We start from the raw sequence: 17,517 nt of genomic DNA, 5'->3' as shown, positions 1-17,517 counted from the left end.
GACTTGGATTTTATTATTCAATATATTGTTTGTATTGAATGTTTTTGTGGTTTTTTAATTGAAAATCCATGTAAAAAGAAAGATTACTTGCTACCATCTCTCTAGAATAATGAAAGGCCTTTCGAGTAAGCATTTATTTATTTTTTCCTAAAAGATATCCTCCATTGGTATTAAAATTAAAGTGGCCAGAGGCAATATACAAAATAGTCTAATATTACTATGAATATTGTAAAGCCATGCCGAACGACCCTAGCCAATCTTTCTAGGTAAAGATAAGTAACAAAAAAACCGAGCCAATCTTTATAGGCAAAGAAAGTACAATGAAGCCATACCATTCTCCAAATCAGCAAGATGAATAGTCCAACCTCCAAAAAAAAGCCAGAAAGGAGTCCCTATATACATGAAGCATTGAACCAGATCAAGGTCATTGCTTTTTCTTATTTTTTCCTTCTTCAACAGTACATATGCTTGATAACAACATACGCAGTTTCGTTTTTTGGCTCCAACTTGATGATAAATTCAATTGCTTCTTTTGCCACATCAACATTCCCATGAAGTCGGCAAGCACTTAAAATAACCATCCATGATGATAAAGAAGGCTCATCAAGAAGCTTTTGCAACAAGTTAGTTGCTGCTTCGAGTAAGCATTTATTTACATGGGGGCAATCATATTTATATTGGTATACAAGCCAATCAAAGATAACATCCAATAGATTAGAACATCCAAGTTTTATGTAGGATACACTACATCATCGGGTGACACCAAGCATGCACTGGCAACAACCTTACCATGGAGGACAATAATGCAAAAGGGGGCCATGTTAGATCCCATTAGTTGACTGATGCACATTGTATCACCAATATGTACATATATATACACACATGGTGCCGTACGATCAAAGCATGTTATTTTGATCGAAGCATGTGTTGCACATTTTCTTGACCTTTCCACTCTCACAATGCAAAATTACACCATAAATTCTTTTTTGGTTTTGCATACTTTGTTATGTACCACTTTAGTCATGTGTTTTTTTGTTACCTTGAATCTCCAATCCCTTCTAGCACTTGTTCAACGCCTTATGGTCGACACTCCTCGAACATTACATTGCAGGATTGATTTATAGAAAACTGCACAAATTGTTGTGGATAATAGAACCTTCAAACAAGCAGAGAAGATGCAAAGGATCCCTAGACATCATTCAAGGATTCTATGGCAATCACCAATAAACATATATATTCTTACATTCAACTATAATCCAATGGTATTGCTTGATTGAAACTCAATTTCCCAACCTCCAAATTCCCCCATTTACTACAAGCATGCAATAGTGCAAGACCAATTGTAGGGTAATATGAAAATGGCATCATCTTTATAATTGATACTGCCTTATCGAAGAGACCAGCATTTCCAAAAGTTTGCACCATGGAAGTATAATGCTCTATGTTTGGAGAAATGCCATATTTTCTGATCATGTTCTCAAAAAGCCTTTCGGCCTCGCACAACTTCCCCCAACGACCACATGCATTTAAAACGCATACGAATGTGACTTCATTTGGAACAAGCCCCTCAATTTTCATATGTTCAATATTGGTAAGTGTTGCACTGATACCTAATTGTTCTTGTTGGGCATACCCTGCAATTAATGCATTCCATGTTACCACATTTCGTACTGGAAGCTCTTCAAGCACTTCTTGTGCTTTTACAAGACATCCACATTTCACATACATATCAACCAGCGCAGTGCCAAGCATAATATCTTTCTCCAAAAAACCCTTACTGGAAATATCATGATGAATTTGTTTCCCCTTGTCTATGGCCCCAGTACTCCCACATGCCTTCAAGATACAGATAAAAGTAACCATATCTGGAGAAATGTCCATGCTTTGCATTTGTTCAAATGAATCAAGTGCTTTGTGGCCTTGTCCATGCTGGACATATGTTGTAATGAGTGCATTCCAAGCTATCACATCTTGGAAAACAAACTTTTCCAGCACTTCCTTGGCTGTTCCAAACATACCACATTTGGCATACATGTCCATCGAAGCATTGCCAAATACCATCACATCATTATCCACAAGAGCCATATCCACAATCTCACCGTGAATTTCTTTTCCCTTGTCAATAACTTCTGCATTTCCGCAAGCCTTCAAGATGTAAATCAAAGTAATTGTATTAGGAGACAGACCCTCGCTTTGCATCCTTTCAAAACAATTTAATACTTTATGACATTGCCCATGCTCAGCATACCCTTGAATTAGTGTATTCCAAGTGACAACATCTCTAATTGGACACTCTTCCAACACTTTTTGTGCTTGTGCAAGCATACCACATTTAGCATACATGTCAACCAGGGCATTACAAAGCATCACATCCTTCCCAAGAAATCCTCTACTCAAAATCACATGGTGAAAGTGTTTGCCCTTGTCTAGAGCTCCAATTCTACCACATGCCTTCATAATAGAAAGAAATGTGACCACATCCGGAAAGAACCCTTCACTTTGCATCCGCTCAAAAGATTTCAGTGCTTCATGTCCATGTCCATGTTCAGTGCACCCTGTGATTAGTGCATTCCAACAGAAAACATTTCGAATAGGGAGCCCTTGCAGCACAAGTTTTGCCTTTGCAAGCATCGCACATTTCACATACATATCCACAAGCGCAGTGCCAAGCACAATATCCTTCTCTAATAGGTCCCCCCTTGTCTCGATCTCATCATGAATCTTGATGCCTTCATTTATTGCTCCAGTGTTGCCACATGCTTTCAGGATGGAAATGAATGTTATTGTATTAGGAGAAATTCCCTCAGCTCGCATCTGTTCTAAACAACTCAGTGCTTCGTGATCTTTCCCATGGTGTGTATAGCCTTCAATTAGTGCTGACCACGACACTTCATTTCGAATAGGAAGCACATCAAGAACATATTGTGCTTCAGTAAAGAGACCACATCTAGCATACATATCTACTAAAGCTGTGCCGAGGATGATATTCATATTAATCAAGCCTCTACTCACAGTCTCATTATGAATCTCTTTGCCCTCATCAATAGCTCCTATGGTACCACAAGCTTTCAAGATGCAAATGAAGGTGATTGCATCGACAAGATAACCCTCATATCTCATCCTTTCAAAGCATTTCAATGCGTCGTAGCCTCGGCATTGTTGGGCATATCCTGCAATTAGCGAAGACCAAGAGACTTCATTTCGAATAGGAAGCTCTTCAAGCACTTGTTGTGATTTTGCAAGCATACCACATTTAGCATACATATCAACCAAGGCTGAGCCGAGCCTCACATTTTTCTCTAGCAACCCTTGACCAACAATCTCATCATGCATATGTATACCCTTCTGTATATCCCCCGTGTTACCACAAGCCTTCAATATAGAAATAAAAGTAACTACATCCGGAATGATCCCTTCGTCTTCACTTTGCATTCTCTCAAAACATGCCAACGCTTTATGGCCTTGTCCTTGTTGGGCATATCCTGAAATAAGTGCATTCCATGATGCTAAGGTTCGGGTGGGGAGCTCTTCTAAAGCTTCTTTTGCTTTTCCAAGCACACCGCATTTGGCATACATATTCACCAACGACACCCCGAGCACCATACCATCTTTTTCCAACAATCCTCGTCTTGTGATCTCTTCATGTATATGTTCACCTTCATCTATAGCCCCGATGTTTCCACACGCTTTCAATACACATATGAAAGTTACCGAATTTGGAAACGCACCTTCAATTAGCATACATTTAAAACAATTTAGAGCTTCTTGGCTTTTTTGCTCTTCTTGGGAATAGCCTGAAATTAGTGCATTCCAAGTAACAACATTCCGAAACGGTAAGTTTTCGATCACTTTTCGAGCTTTTTCAAGAAAGCCACATTTTGCATACATATTGATTAGACTACTTGATATGTAAAGGCTTTTATGGAGTAACCCTCTTTTGAGAAGTTCATCATGTATTTCAATGCCTTTGCAAATATCTTTCTTCTTCGCACAAGCCTTGAGTAAAGCTACAAAAGCTACATCTTCTTTACTTACCTCGTTCAACATGATTCATGCCTCCATTGCTCTTCTCTTTGAAGGATTACTCATAACCAAAAAAAAATTACTTTACTGATTTCCTCTGTTCTTCATATCACCGTGGCTTGAAGAAACCCAATAAGGATTACCCATGGCCTTGGTCATGTTTGCCTCAACCTGTCACATCTATGAACAAAGCCCCGTAGACCCGTTGACACGAATCTCTGTAAAGAGATGAAATTTATAAGGTTATGTATGGGAATTTCAATAAGTACATTCGCTTATTTTCCGAAATTATTTTCATTGGTAGAGATACATACGATATACGTCTGGTTAGAGTATACTCTCCATATCTCTTGGACTACCTCACATTCGAGTACCATACTCAACCCGTAACATAAACAGGCTTTGTGTGAGTCTATGAAGATTACACTAATTTGTTTGGTTGGTGGGATGCAAAGGTTCTACTCATCAAATGAAGACAAACAACAACATCATGGTGTGCTCTACTTAATAAGAATTTGACAAATAGATGGTGACATTTTATCGACAATATTCTAGTTGTCCCAATGGATTGAGTGATAAGATTTGTTCATGATGCAAAGCGCAGTCCCATAATTGGTAGATTTGCTAGATCTAGATGCAATGAGACAACAATTTTCAGTTAAGTTTTGGTAGTATATAAAAGTACATGATTTGTTACGTCAACCGTTCAATTGTGTGCTTAGACGATTATTTGTGAGAAATTACAAATTGCTCATGCATTACATATTGTGAGGCTGCTTGCAATGTCGTCATTGGCTTCCTTGTGTAAAATATGAAACCTTAATGAATGAGTTTCTTTGATAAGTCTATCATATTTACTCAAAGGAGAATGCTTGATTTCTTTCCCTGTTCTCAAATGAAATTTTCCATTATAAACTTGATGGGCTTTCTTACATTATTTGAAGATAGGGAATCACATGGATTTGAAGGAGTCTCGAATCTTTGTTAAACCTCATTTCTTTATGGTATGGTGCAATGTTGATATGATTATTAACCTTCATAGACCAACAACATGTCATTGAAAATTTTATATGTACAATCAGGGGATAGTTTTACTACTTCATCAAGGGGTGAAGTTGGACTAGAAAATTAAAGCTCAAATCAAACTAATTTTTGACCAAGGGCATGTATTGATATTATTGGAATGATAAGTGCATACAAGATATTACATGTAAAGCTTCAAACAATGCACTTTGCATGTGTGGTTTCGTTTTGCGGTCACATCACATATTTGAGAAACATATTAAACGTAGAACTTCAAACTATGCACATTGCATGCATGCTCGTTTTGTGGTTTCATCACATATTTGAAAACCAAAATTGTGGAGTTGCAAGACTGTGAATGTGTGTTCAATCAAGTTAGCAAGTTTCACATGTTTGCGATAAAAGGCGTGACTATGGCATCGTGTCAGTTAATGCTCATATTGGGATGTTCGCAATGGGTCGTTCTACAGTTCTTTGGAAGGGTGTTTCATTAACTTAAGTGCAAATACATTGAACTTGCTTTACGTTTGATGATTGAAATTTTGTGCAATGCAATAACATTTGTAGTAATAAAACATATGAGGAATTGAAAGTAAAATAAAAGAATGCTTGATTAAGATGATTTAAAATACGAATGAAAATTCTTTGGATATAGGAGTGTGTGGCTGATATTTTTAGAAAGGTAGTCATCATTTCAAACCAAGTAGTACAAGATGTATTGCATTTTTGCGTTGACATGTAGAGACTGCCTCTGCCTCATAATCATGATGCACAGAAGACGATCTCTACTGAAGTGTTATCCTCCAACTTGTATCGTCCCATTTTGGTATAGTTGTTCAACGATCTATTATCTAGTTATGTTTTCACTATTTATAACTACCTCCACCAAATTTTCTCACCCTAAAGATCTTGTAATTCCATTTCATGTTCTTTCATGATCACATAAACCTTGAGAACTATGCATCGGGACAACAATTGTAGACTCCCGTTCTTGTCACTTGATAACATATATTCAATGCACATTTTTTATTATTGGGAAGTATATCTCCCAAGTATTTCTACTTTATACATATAGTACGACACTTCAATTTGTAATATTTTGTTGTCCTTTCATTTGGTTGTGCCTACGGACACGTAATTGAAGATTTGATTTTTTTCAAAACTTCTAGATAAATTTTGAGGTTGATTTTAACTGACAACCAAAAGTAGGTTGCATTGCATGATCAATTTGACCAAGTTTTGCATCATTTCGGAGAGAAGTTAAAACCTATTGGTTTGTTATGATGCCTCATTGCATACAACATTGATCATCCACTTGACACTTATCGTGGTTATAAATGACTAGTCCAATTGTGAGCTTAACTCAAGTCATTACATTAGAGACTTCTGTGTACAAAGAAGAGAACACTCATCTTCAGGTGGGCTTCTTGTATTTGATTCTAGTTTCAAAGGGAAGATATCCTTTTAAGCCAACATTGCTTTATAATATGTTGTATTTGATTACTATAAACAATGTCCACGTGTTGTTTCAAACCTCTCTTGAGCACTTTAAATGACAAATGTGACATTCTCAACCTTTGGTATGACCTCTATGATCTTCTCCTCTTCTATAAAGGTATTTTATGTTAATAGTTTAAGTATATGAATGAGAGTCGAGACAATGGAGACCTACACACCACTTTATAGCATAGACAATCACCTTAATAGTTTCAAAGGAATATTATTGTAACTTTTACAATTCCACCTTGAGTTTACTATTTATGACCTTTCGAGCATATGTGGACCCATACGACATTGAGGGATGCTCCGCTGGCATAAATCAATTGTTGAGGATAAAGAAAACATAAAATGTTTGTTCGGGTATAGGGTTGGGTTGAGTTTGTGATCAAGATCAAGTCTGAGGAAGAAACAATAAGTTGGGTTTGGCACGTCATGGCATAATTTCAAGAATAAAATCCCTTATGATTTATAATTAAGGGATGGCAATAATGCAAAGAGAAAAGGCAAGGCAAGGACAATTGACACAAGCATGATAAATGTTCATGAATATTTAAGAGAATATTAACATGTGAGGAAATGGATGGTCGAGTCTTATTTGTAACCATAAACTGTAATATGATACTACTAATCCCTACCCATAATTAGCATTTCCGGTTACTAGATTAGCAATCACTCTTGATCCACGACATCTAATAACATATCACAAGTAGCAGATTACTCTATATTTATGAGTAGTTAAATATGTATACTGTGAATCAAGTACACGTGTCTTGAAGGTGTGTTTCAACAATCCCTGATTTGTAAATTTCCCACAAATGAAGAAATCTTTTCTTCGATTAGCGAAGAGAAAACCTAAGAGAATGGAAACCTCCATTGGGGTCAATAGCCCCTATTCTGTCGCCACCATCCATTTTGCATGCCAAAGTGTTGAATAATCACAAGTTTTCGCAAGGAGATGACAATGTAGATGAACCTAATTGGGTAATTCTTCTTCACCATCCCGAGGAAAAAAGTAGCTAGTTAAAGTCCATTCATGGGATGGTGAGTGGAATAGGCATGGTGGAGGAAGGAAATAGGACACAACAATGAACATCAATGGTTATATATGCACATATGTATATAATGTTTCGGGAAGGCGATCTTTTGAGGGGGGCCGTATATGAACAAGCGGACTAGAGGTCACGGTAAGAAAGGGAGACTACACGCAAAAGAAGTCCATGGAAAAATTGCCGGAAATCTCATGGCCGACATGCATCCCCAGTATCTCTAAGCCGATCGTGAGGATGAGTAGAAAAAGACTACATAAACATACACACACACACATACACACAAAACACATGTATACAGTATAGTATGTATATGTATGTAGTGGTATTCTTATAAAGCTATATTTACACTACATATGTATTGTAATTTGTATATATCAATCTAAGAGAATTAATTGGTTCAAGTCTCCTCTGTTTTTCTTTCTTTCTTTCTTTCCCTGAATAGACATGCAGAGATGGTGCTGAATTCCTTCCCCTGTTTAATTCCTCCTTAATTCCTTCCTCTGTTTAGAACAAACAAAAAACAAGCCCAACCTCTTCAAAAGAAAAGAAAAACCTTCATTTTTCCATAGCCATATGACATAACCCACATTCGGATTTTGTACTCTCTTTATTTCGTTCCCTGAAACTAATACCCCTTCCCTCCTGCGAACCCGAGTTCTTGTGCTTTTTGAGAAAAGCTTGCTCGCCATAGCTTGCTATACAAACTCTAATTCCTGGGTTTTCTGGAAAACCCCCTAAAACAGCTGCATCTCCACAGATGGTTGGAAATTAAAGCCCTAACTCCGGTGCTTTTTTTTTGGAGAACCCTAAAACAAATGCTTTCTTGACATAGCTACTAGCTGTACATACTCTAATTTTCTGTATTTTTTGGGAAAGCTAAAAAGATCTTGTTTTTCATAGCTAGGTATACAACAGACAGGAATTTTTTTCTATCTTTCATCCTTTGTGGATCTCTCATTTTCTGCATCATTTCTTTTCATCTCGGCTTATTCCAGTTATCGAGCGGGTTTGCTTGGTGCAATTTGAAAGAAAGGTAAGCTCTGCTTTTAGGTCAATGCCAGAGCTATTGTTAGGGTTTTTGTCTTGTATTGAAATAAGAAATCATAGCTAGATACGAGGTTTCGCCTTTGCTAAACCGTAGCATTGTCTATCTTCTGCAGAATGATGTAATCAGAGCGTCAGAAACGGTGCGTTTAAACACCGCCCACAATACATCAAAGGGGGTCATCAAAGGTAAGATTCTTCGTTTTTTACTTCTTTCTTTGGAAACGTCTTTTTGCATTTTTCTTTTTCTGATATTAGCCCTTATTATATGTTGTTAATCAGGTCCTGCTTTCTTTCTTCTTTGTCATGTTAAATCTAATTATATGATATGAATCAAGACAATGAATCGAGCGTTTCTCATCTCAAGCCCAGATGAGTCAGGCTCTTATCATCTTAAACCTAGATAAGTCTAGATTTTATTATAGATTAATCAATATTTTACTGTGTTAATCCTAATTACGTGAGACAAATCAGATCCCTTGTGTTTTTTTGTTATATTGAAGGAGATAGAGTCGTGTGCGTTGTTTGTTTATTCATTTATGTTTACCTTTCCTTTACAGATTATGTTTGGGCTTAAAGCTTTGTTTGTAGGATGGCCAGGGCAATTGTGCCATCTGAACTGCAAGTTTCTACCAAGAAGACAAAGGCCCCTGTATCACGGCAATGGATGGTGTTAAACTCTAGGGGAGAATCAATGGTCTTGGACGTGGACAAATATGTGATTATGCACCGAGTCGGAATCCCAGCCAGAGATCTTCGAATTCTCGATCCTCTCCTTTCATACCCCTCCACTATCCTTGGTCGAGAGCATGCTATTGTCCTTAATTTGGAGGTGGGGTTTCTATCCGTATCCCATGCTCTACATAATCTTTATTTGGTTTTTAAGTAGAGGGGAGATTTTCACTTGTAAGGATCTAGTCTTCTCATGGATATGGTAATCTTTTTTAGAATGTTATTGGAGTTATCTTGAAGTTTCTAATATAGAAACTTAAAGAATACAACTTTGTAGAAGCTCCTGGAAAGGTCTGAGTTTCTAAACGTCATTTGACAATTTCTTTTCATGATCATGAATGATCTTGCTAGAAATATCACAGATTTCTATAATACGTCTGAAATGAATGAAGAAGATGCAGTAGTTTCGAAGAATCGAGTAATGTAAGGAACATATGATCTTATTTTTACACAGTTATCTAGAAATTTCTGGAAAGCTCTAGAACATGATTATATAAAGGATTCTGGATGACTCATAGGTTATCCAATCCTTTAGAAAGTGAAAGGTCAACAATGATGCATATTATCAACGAATCAGTAAAATCAGGGGACTTTAGGCTAGAAATTAGAGAAAGGAGGTCTTTCTAAGCTTTAGAGAAACAATCTTGTTGGATCCTTGATGTAAGCTCCCTCATTAGAAGCTTCACAATTAATGTAGTTAAATAAAGAGCTCCATAATCTAATCTCTACATCATTCCTTACTAAAAGTAGGCAAGGTATTATGTAGTATATTCAAGGCCATTTGAAAAGATGTCATCAATTTCTCACCAATGGTTTATTTGTTGAACCCTCTAATTTTAGGGAAGATATGGTTCAGGTTGAACCCCCCCAACAATTGATGTCCAAGGTCTTTGAACGTCAACCTAACAAGCTAGGATCAACCCAAAGATAATCAAGTTTGCCAAACCAAGTGTGTGCTTACATGGTCGTGATAAAGCTTTATTCTGGCCTTTATCCGGACTAAGTTTTCTAATCATACTTGACACTGTGGGCTTGGATATGTTCATCCAAATTTGATTCTTGTGGTATTAGGATAATTAAATAGCTATATGAACTGATGCTTTTGAGAATTGTATTATCATTAACAAATTCTTTGTTTTAAAACTATCCTCTTGAACTAATTCATACCAAGTGTCTCTTGGAGTATATAAACTCATTTATTTTCTTTCATCACTTAGTTATTAGTAATTATTAATGCAACTGAACATTTTCGCTAATCTGATGAATGCAGCATATTAAAGCAATAATTACTGCAGAAGAGGTAAGTATAAATTCATATTCTACCTACATCTATTCAGAAAGAGGAAGAATGGTCCAATTTAGGGAGACTACACTGTCTTATTTACCAGGTGTTTTTGCGAAATCCAACTGATGAGAATGTAATACCAATTGTAGAGGAGTTGTGTCGTCGCCTACCGATGAGAAGGGATGTAGGGCCAATTAATAATAAGGTTGAAGGTAATCCTCCAGAAGTAGCAAAACGAGTACCCTCTAGGTCAAGGTTGCCAGTGATTCAGGACATTGAAGAAGGTAAGTTCTGAGGATAAATTCGAAGACTGGTCTATCATTGATACAATATAACATGCTTATTTTTGGGAGTATGAGTACAATATTGAATGGGAGTTTTGCCTTAACTAATATTGGTTTTGCAGAACCTCCATTTGAATTTCGGGCTTTGGAGGTTGCACTTGAAGCTATTTGTAGTTTCTTAGATGCGCGGACAACTGAGTTGGAGACAGATGCATATCCAGCACTGGATGCTCTCACGTCCAAGGTTATAAGTCTCTTTTTGATGGAAGATGCTTTTGAGGCTTGCAAATAGGCTATAGCAATAAAGTTGGAAAGATATAGTGATGTAGTTTGCAAAGACATTCTAACTGTTTTCCTTGCTTTCTGACCTCCCATCTTCTTGTTATCTATAGAATTGTTTTCCTTTTCATACTAGACACTTTTTTGTCAGTTTCAGCTTTAGGGATGGTGACAACACTTCGTTAGTCATACTAATGGCACATAAATTTTGTGGTAGTGATGGGGTTGCTAAGCTAGCAGTGTTGTCTAATCATGGTTGTGATACTACTGATTCACCCTTAGACATGTACAAATCAGGACTATTGATAACTCAAATTTCTTATTTACACGTACATGATACTCATACTATGCTAGAACTTACTAATCTGGATACAATTTCACTGCCAGAGAATTTTTAATGAAGAAACCGAGACAGTAAAAGTTGGGCAAAAAATAATAAAAATAAAAATAGTCTATTAGTGAATAATGTCATAAAAGTACAAAAATAACACATTTGGTGACACACATACACACACTCACATGCACAGACATGCATACATATGTGTGCATGTGTGTGATCATGTTTCATTGTTTCTTAGTCGGGTAAAACATTGGTTGCCAGTAATTACTATCAATTATCTCTCTTCATAATACACACACACACACATACTCATGCAATAATGCATATATATTGGGGGGTTTTTATGTTTACCTTCTTCTTAGCCAGATCAAAGCTTTTGTTTGAACGTTTTTTGCTACTCATGCTGTACACCATCAAGGGTTACACAAGTGGAATCGTGACCACAGCATTCGAAAGGGGTTACAATAGATTGAGCAATTAACATTTTGTCGTGCATGTAGGCCACATTAATCTAGATCATTACCCTGTGTCATCGACAAATAAAGGCCATTATCACCTGATGCCGAAGGTACTTCCCTCGCTTTTGAAGCCTTTCCACCTGTTGGAGATATTTTTGGAGTCCATTTAAGCTTAGAATGTTCAATTTTTGCTTTTGGGTCTCTTTTGGCCTGATCGAAATGTTTTTTTTTTTCATTCATTCTTTCTATCTTTGCTTTCTCTGTTTTGCAATTTCAGGAGTGGCTGCAAATTTTTCTCTGTTGCTTACAGATTTGTTTTAAGGGTTAGCTTCACTCATTTGATGAAATTGAAGACAGTTCAGTATACTGTACAATAGTATGGTAATAACTTTTGGCTGTTTTAACTTCTGTAATTTCGGTAGATCAGTAGCCGTAATTTAGATCTTGTTCGGAAGCTAAAGAGTGGGATGACAAGATTAACTTCTCGTGTACAAAAGGTATGAGACAATAGCCTTTCTATCGAGCGGTTAATTTCCAGGTCTCAACTTATTCGTGTAGAATTTATGCTAAATTGGAAGTTATCTTTCCTCGTTGGGTTGAATTTTTGAGGTTTAGGTTCGTGATGAATTGGAGCAACTTTTGGATGATGATGGTGATATGGCTGATCTTTTCCTTAGCAGAAAGCAAGCAAGTGCATTTTCTCCTCAAGGTGGCTCTTTACCTCCCAATTGGATTGTTGCATCTCCTACCATTGGATCTAGAATTTCTCGAGCAAGCAGAGCCAGCGCAGGAACGTATGGTGCCGATAATGATGTTGAACAGATTGAAATGCTTTTGGAGGTATGCTTTTCATAGTATATATAAACCACTACATGCTAAAGCCCACTGTGAAACCAATGCGCATTACCTTTATGCACAATGCAAGAGATTTTGAAAACTCCCAGATTGATGAAGGTTAACCTTATTTTGTGAGTTCAAGTCTTGAGCACTTGGTTTGATGTTTTGCATCGATTAGAAAAATTCTTTACATCTTACCTCTAGGTTGAGATAATGCACCCCTCTAAGGTACTTGTAAAATGTGGCTTTACATGTCACTTTCTACAAACCACAGATTCAAAGCAATACACATTGCCTAACGCAATGTGAGCAAAATAATAGAGTATAATATGATGAATATATATTATTACTACATATGACATCTGGAAAGTGATACAACTCTTTGTAGGCGTACTTCATGCAAATTGATGGAACTCTCAACAAACTCATTACGGTTAGTTTTGTTTTCAACGTGAACTACGAAGAAGTTTTATTTTGTTTTAGCATGCGTGTAGTTAACTTCCAATCAACATGGGTCTCTCTCAGCTTCGAGAATACATTGATGACACGGAGGATTACATCAACATCCAGGTATGTCAAAGACTGATGAAATTTTTCATGTTTGCTTTTGGGAATAATTATTAGAGTATGCCTTTGAAACTTGGATATAGAAAATAGGCCTAAAAGAATCCTTTTATACACTCTGTCAAAAAATGTCTGCTCAAATCTCATCAAGAAGAGATTAGAAAGGCTATTAATGATTTCTCTGTTTCTCTATAATTCTCTCCTTATATCGAACAGATAAGGATACTTAAAATTGTTATGAGGCATTGTTCTCCATGGATCATAATCAAACGAGAAATAAAGAAAGTCACATAGGCAATTGTTTCACTTTATGTGATGAATTATAATATGCTTTGCCACCCCTTCTCTGATGGAAGATATATCCAAAAGAAGCCTTGTCAACCTGCAGACAAGCCCAACAATACAAGCTGTGCATTGAAAAGAAATACATTTCAAAGTTGCCGATTTTATCATGATCCCCAGAGTTGAAGGAAATGAAAAACAAAACGAGACTCTTGAGATGATAGTAATTCCTTGTCCAAACACCCATTGAATATTGTTAAAGAAATTGCTGTAACTTTTGTATAGGATGCCCAATTGGTTGATAAATGGGAAACCAGTTATCCTAGGACTTGGGACAAATCCATAAGGACACATGACATGTGGGAACATGTCACAGTCATGGGAGCCGTAGGGCTATGAAAGGGGCTAGCAAATCCCTTCATTATGGCAACTTGAGCTGCTGTTGAGATTCAGGTGATGAGTCTAACCTCTCTTCTTTGGATCTGGTATTCAATTACCTAGGTATAATAGAATGGGCTGGTCGGCGATGATTTTCTATGTTTATAGCATGTCCTTCACATGGGGGTGGTTGGTGTAGTTAAAACACCCGCAATCCCTTTTTTTTCCTTATTCTCTCATTATCTTGCACTTCATTAGTATGATTCATAACACTTGTGCCCGAAAATAGAGATAGTAGGGGCACTATCAAGGGCATCTTTCCACGAAGCCTTTGTCTTCCTTGTTTTCCATTTTGTTGGCACCTTACCATGCAACCAAGCAGAGCCATGCATGAACATACTGTGGATATTATTTTCGTCTCCCTCTTTTCTTCCATAGTGAGTAGCATCCAGATAGCAAGAGGTAAGATGGAGAGGAGGGGGAATGAGAGAGGCAAGGTGAAGCTGTATTGCAGAAGCATGCACAAATAAAGGCCAAAATAATAACTCACCTAAATATTTTTATGAAAACATCAAAAGTACTTCAAAATATTTTTATTAAAAACGTCAAAAGTACTCCCTAAGATTTTTATTAAAAACAACCAAAATAAAGTTTTAAACTGAAATGCATTATGTAACATAATTTTTAATCAAGATTGTGAGTCCAAATAATTTCCGACCATAATTTGACTTCTATAATTCTCCTTTTTGAAAATATATACTAAAACATATTTGTATTGATTATAAAAAATGCTTGCAGCTCGATAATCACCGGAATCAACTCATTCAGGTATGTTATAGATAATTTTGGGTGGGTGGGGTATGTCAAAATGTCATTCATTAGATAATTTTATTCCATCAAATGAAAAAGGATTTTGTGGATTCTGTTCAGTTGGAGCTAGTTCTCAGTGCAGGGACTGTTGTTATGGCACTTTTTGCTGCTGTTGCTGGAATCTTTGGCATGAATATTCCATATACTTGGAATAATGGATACGGCTATGTGTTCAAATGGGTAATGATATTTAAATAGAGCATTCTTGTAGTTTTTGCTGCCAATAAAACATCTTGTTCTCTTTAACGAAGTAGTTTACTGATTTGTAGGTGGTTTCTATCACTGGTATTGTTTGCGCTAGCATATTTTTTGGCGTCATGTCTTATGCCCGGTATAGAGGGCTTATTGGAAACTGAGCATTTTATGTATTTCTCTTAACCAGCACCAAGTTTCAATCCTTCCCTGAAGGGCAAGAGATTAACAAATGTATTGACTCGAGAAATTTTGAAATTGAGCATATTATGAAATGATTTCCTCTTTTTCATTTCTCTGCCAATTTTCTTTAGTTATATTGACATATTGTGATATTTAAGTAGCAATCAATAATTTGATATTTGGAAACCATGAGGTAAATGGAGAATAAGATGTATGTAGTGTATACAAAACCTTTCCTGTCAGATGTTATTTACTTATCACCTTGGGATTGAAGTTTTCAAGAAAAATCTTGTTGGACCCTACGTAAGCTTCCTAATTAAGCTTTGCAATTAATGTAGTTAAATAGTGAGCTCCCTAATCTAATCTCTATATCATTCCTTGCTAAAAGTGGGCAAGGCATATGCAATATATTCAAGGCCATTCGAAAAGATGTCATCAAATCCTGACCAATGGTTTATTTTTTGAACTCTCTAATTTTAGGCAAGGTATGGTTCAGGTTGATGTCCAAGGTCTTTGAACGTCAACTTAATAAGCTAGGATCAACCCATAGATAATCAAGTTTGCCAAACCAAGTGTGTGCTTTCATGGGAGCGAGCATTCTAAAGTGTTATTCACATATGTAAATATCTAATTTCTTTTAGTATAATTGGTAGATATAAGTATAAAAAGTCTTGTAATTTTGATAATCTTTTAAGATTCTTGTGGAGAAACAAAGCCAACCGACAATAATAGCTTTGAGTTTTAAGACAATTGAATAACACTTCTCGAAGAATTAAAAAGGGCATGGCATGTACCCATGTGAAGCAGGGCAAAAAAAATGCTCATTTTTTAATAAAAAAGATGTAGAGAAAGTATGGCACCTTAACTTTTAAATAATATGATGCCCCTTAAACCATTCGAAGTTCAAAATGAGTTAAATACCTGGCTGGATACACACTACTTTTGACTTGATTCTTGACTTAAAATAGATACACAATTTCTCAAAGGTTCTTGTAACTTGAGAACATTTAAAAGGTACTGACTTTTTGGTTGAAAAGGTGTAGGTATTTATATATTATATATTGTGGACATAATTCTGCTCGCAAAGAATAATCAGCAGACTAAAATAAAACCTCATTGTAGATGCGCCATCTCTTGAAAGAAATATGACAATAACATATAACTCGAGCATGATGACGATAATGATGAGAAATTGTCAATCAAGATTAGCACCTCTATTGAAACATTCATTACTCCAGAATTCAATTATCTTTTGACCGTAGATGATAGATTTACAATTTTAAAATGTTTACACGTGTAGATGTCCACTATAAATACTTAAATTTGCTTACACAGTTTTGGAAGGAAATTTTTTAATTTGCTTACACAGTTTTGGAAATAAATAAAATAAAATTTCTTATACAACAAATGAGCTATTGAAATCATCATCAACAGCAACATTTTGTGTACGTTATTTGTACAATTTGCACAACCCAAATAACCACCATTCACTCAACACTAACCACCAGTCCATTTTCTATGGTGGACCAGGAAGGAACACCATTCACTCAACACTAAAACACTGCCCATAACAACAAAAATTTAGCCACACCATGCGTAGGCTTCATGCAAGGCTAACATAATGTTGTTCTATTGCTAACAATGGATTCCTCTTGTTTTCCTTGCATGAGATCTAAATAGCATCAAGGTTTATTTTAGCCATGTTAACAGCCCTATGAAGATTATGATCTCATTTTAATGCGAGAAATAATAAGTGCAGGCAACTATGCAAGGCAACATCACTTGAGACCAGTCCTTTCTTAGGTTCTACGAGATCCAATTATGCAAGACACCATCACTATGCAGGCCATCCAATTTAAGATGATATCACAAAAACAATTAGTCCACTAATGGATAGATTATTAGTGCAACTAATGTTTCATTTTGTTGATGCCATATCTTTTGGAGAAAATTATTCAACAATTTGCAAGTTAGAGTTGAATTTGGGAAAGAAGACACATTTAATGGTCATAGAAACCAATGCAAATATTTAACATTCCATGCTTGATTTTATGCTAAGTTGTCAGATGATCATCATAGTTATGCATGACACCAGTATCACTAGCGAATAGTGCTAGAGCTTTCATCAGCATCTCCAACAAAAAGAGACAAGCATGGGCAAAGTTTGAAAAACCTACATATTCATATACACCCC

General features: G+C 36.3%; 2 protein-coding genes across 4 annotated transcripts; one reads left to right on the top strand and one right to left on the bottom strand.

The window, feature by feature from the left end:
* Positions 1-1,245: 1,245 nt before the first annotated feature.
* On the bottom strand, positions 1,246-4,047 carry LOC147869771 (pentatricopeptide repeat-containing protein At4g18520, chloroplastic-like). The gene has a single exon (XM_087327747.1). It carries the CDS (start codon positions 4,045-4,047, stop codon positions 1,246-1,248), a length of 2,802 nt encoding a protein of 933 aa, XP_087183873.1.
* Positions 4,048-8,080: 4,033 nt separating this feature from the next.
* Positions 8,081-15,430, top strand: MGT9 (magnesium transporter 9). Of its 3 annotated transcripts, none has more exons than XM_087332944.1 (14): positions 8,081-8,380; positions 8,500-8,628; positions 8,756-8,828; positions 9,200-9,471; positions 10,642-10,671; positions 10,760-10,940; positions 11,063-11,184; positions 12,440-12,514; positions 12,633-12,857; positions 13,243-13,287; positions 13,380-13,424; positions 14,877-14,906; positions 15,009-15,128; positions 15,218-15,430. In XM_087332944.1, the coding sequence occupies exons 4-14, from the start codon at positions 9,232-9,234 to the stop codon at positions 15,302-15,304; spliced, it is 1,200 nt and encodes a 399-aa protein (XP_087189070.1). In that variant the 5' UTR covers positions 8,081-8,380; positions 8,500-8,628; positions 8,756-8,828; positions 9,200-9,231; the 3' UTR covers positions 15,305-15,430. The 3 variants fall into 3 exon arrangements, with proteins under 3 accessions (XP_087189070.1, XP_087189079.1, XP_087189062.1); XM_087332953.1 differs by having other exon boundaries at positions 8,081-8,499; positions 8,591-8,628; XM_087332936.1 differs by having other exon boundaries at positions 8,081-8,628.
* The last annotated feature ends 2,087 nt before the right edge of the window (positions 15,431-17,517 follow it).

This window comes from Azolla caroliniana, unplaced genomic scaffold (genome assembly GCF_043228905.1).
Source record: "Azolla caroliniana isolate FFs.n. ecotype wild unplaced genomic scaffold, voAzoCaro1.0.p SCAF_1, whole genome shotgun sequence".
Lineage (NCBI taxonomy): Eukaryota > Viridiplantae > Streptophyta > Polypodiopsida > Salviniales > Salviniaceae > Azolla > Azolla caroliniana.
This window is presented reverse-complemented; position numbering and strand designations above follow the sequence as displayed.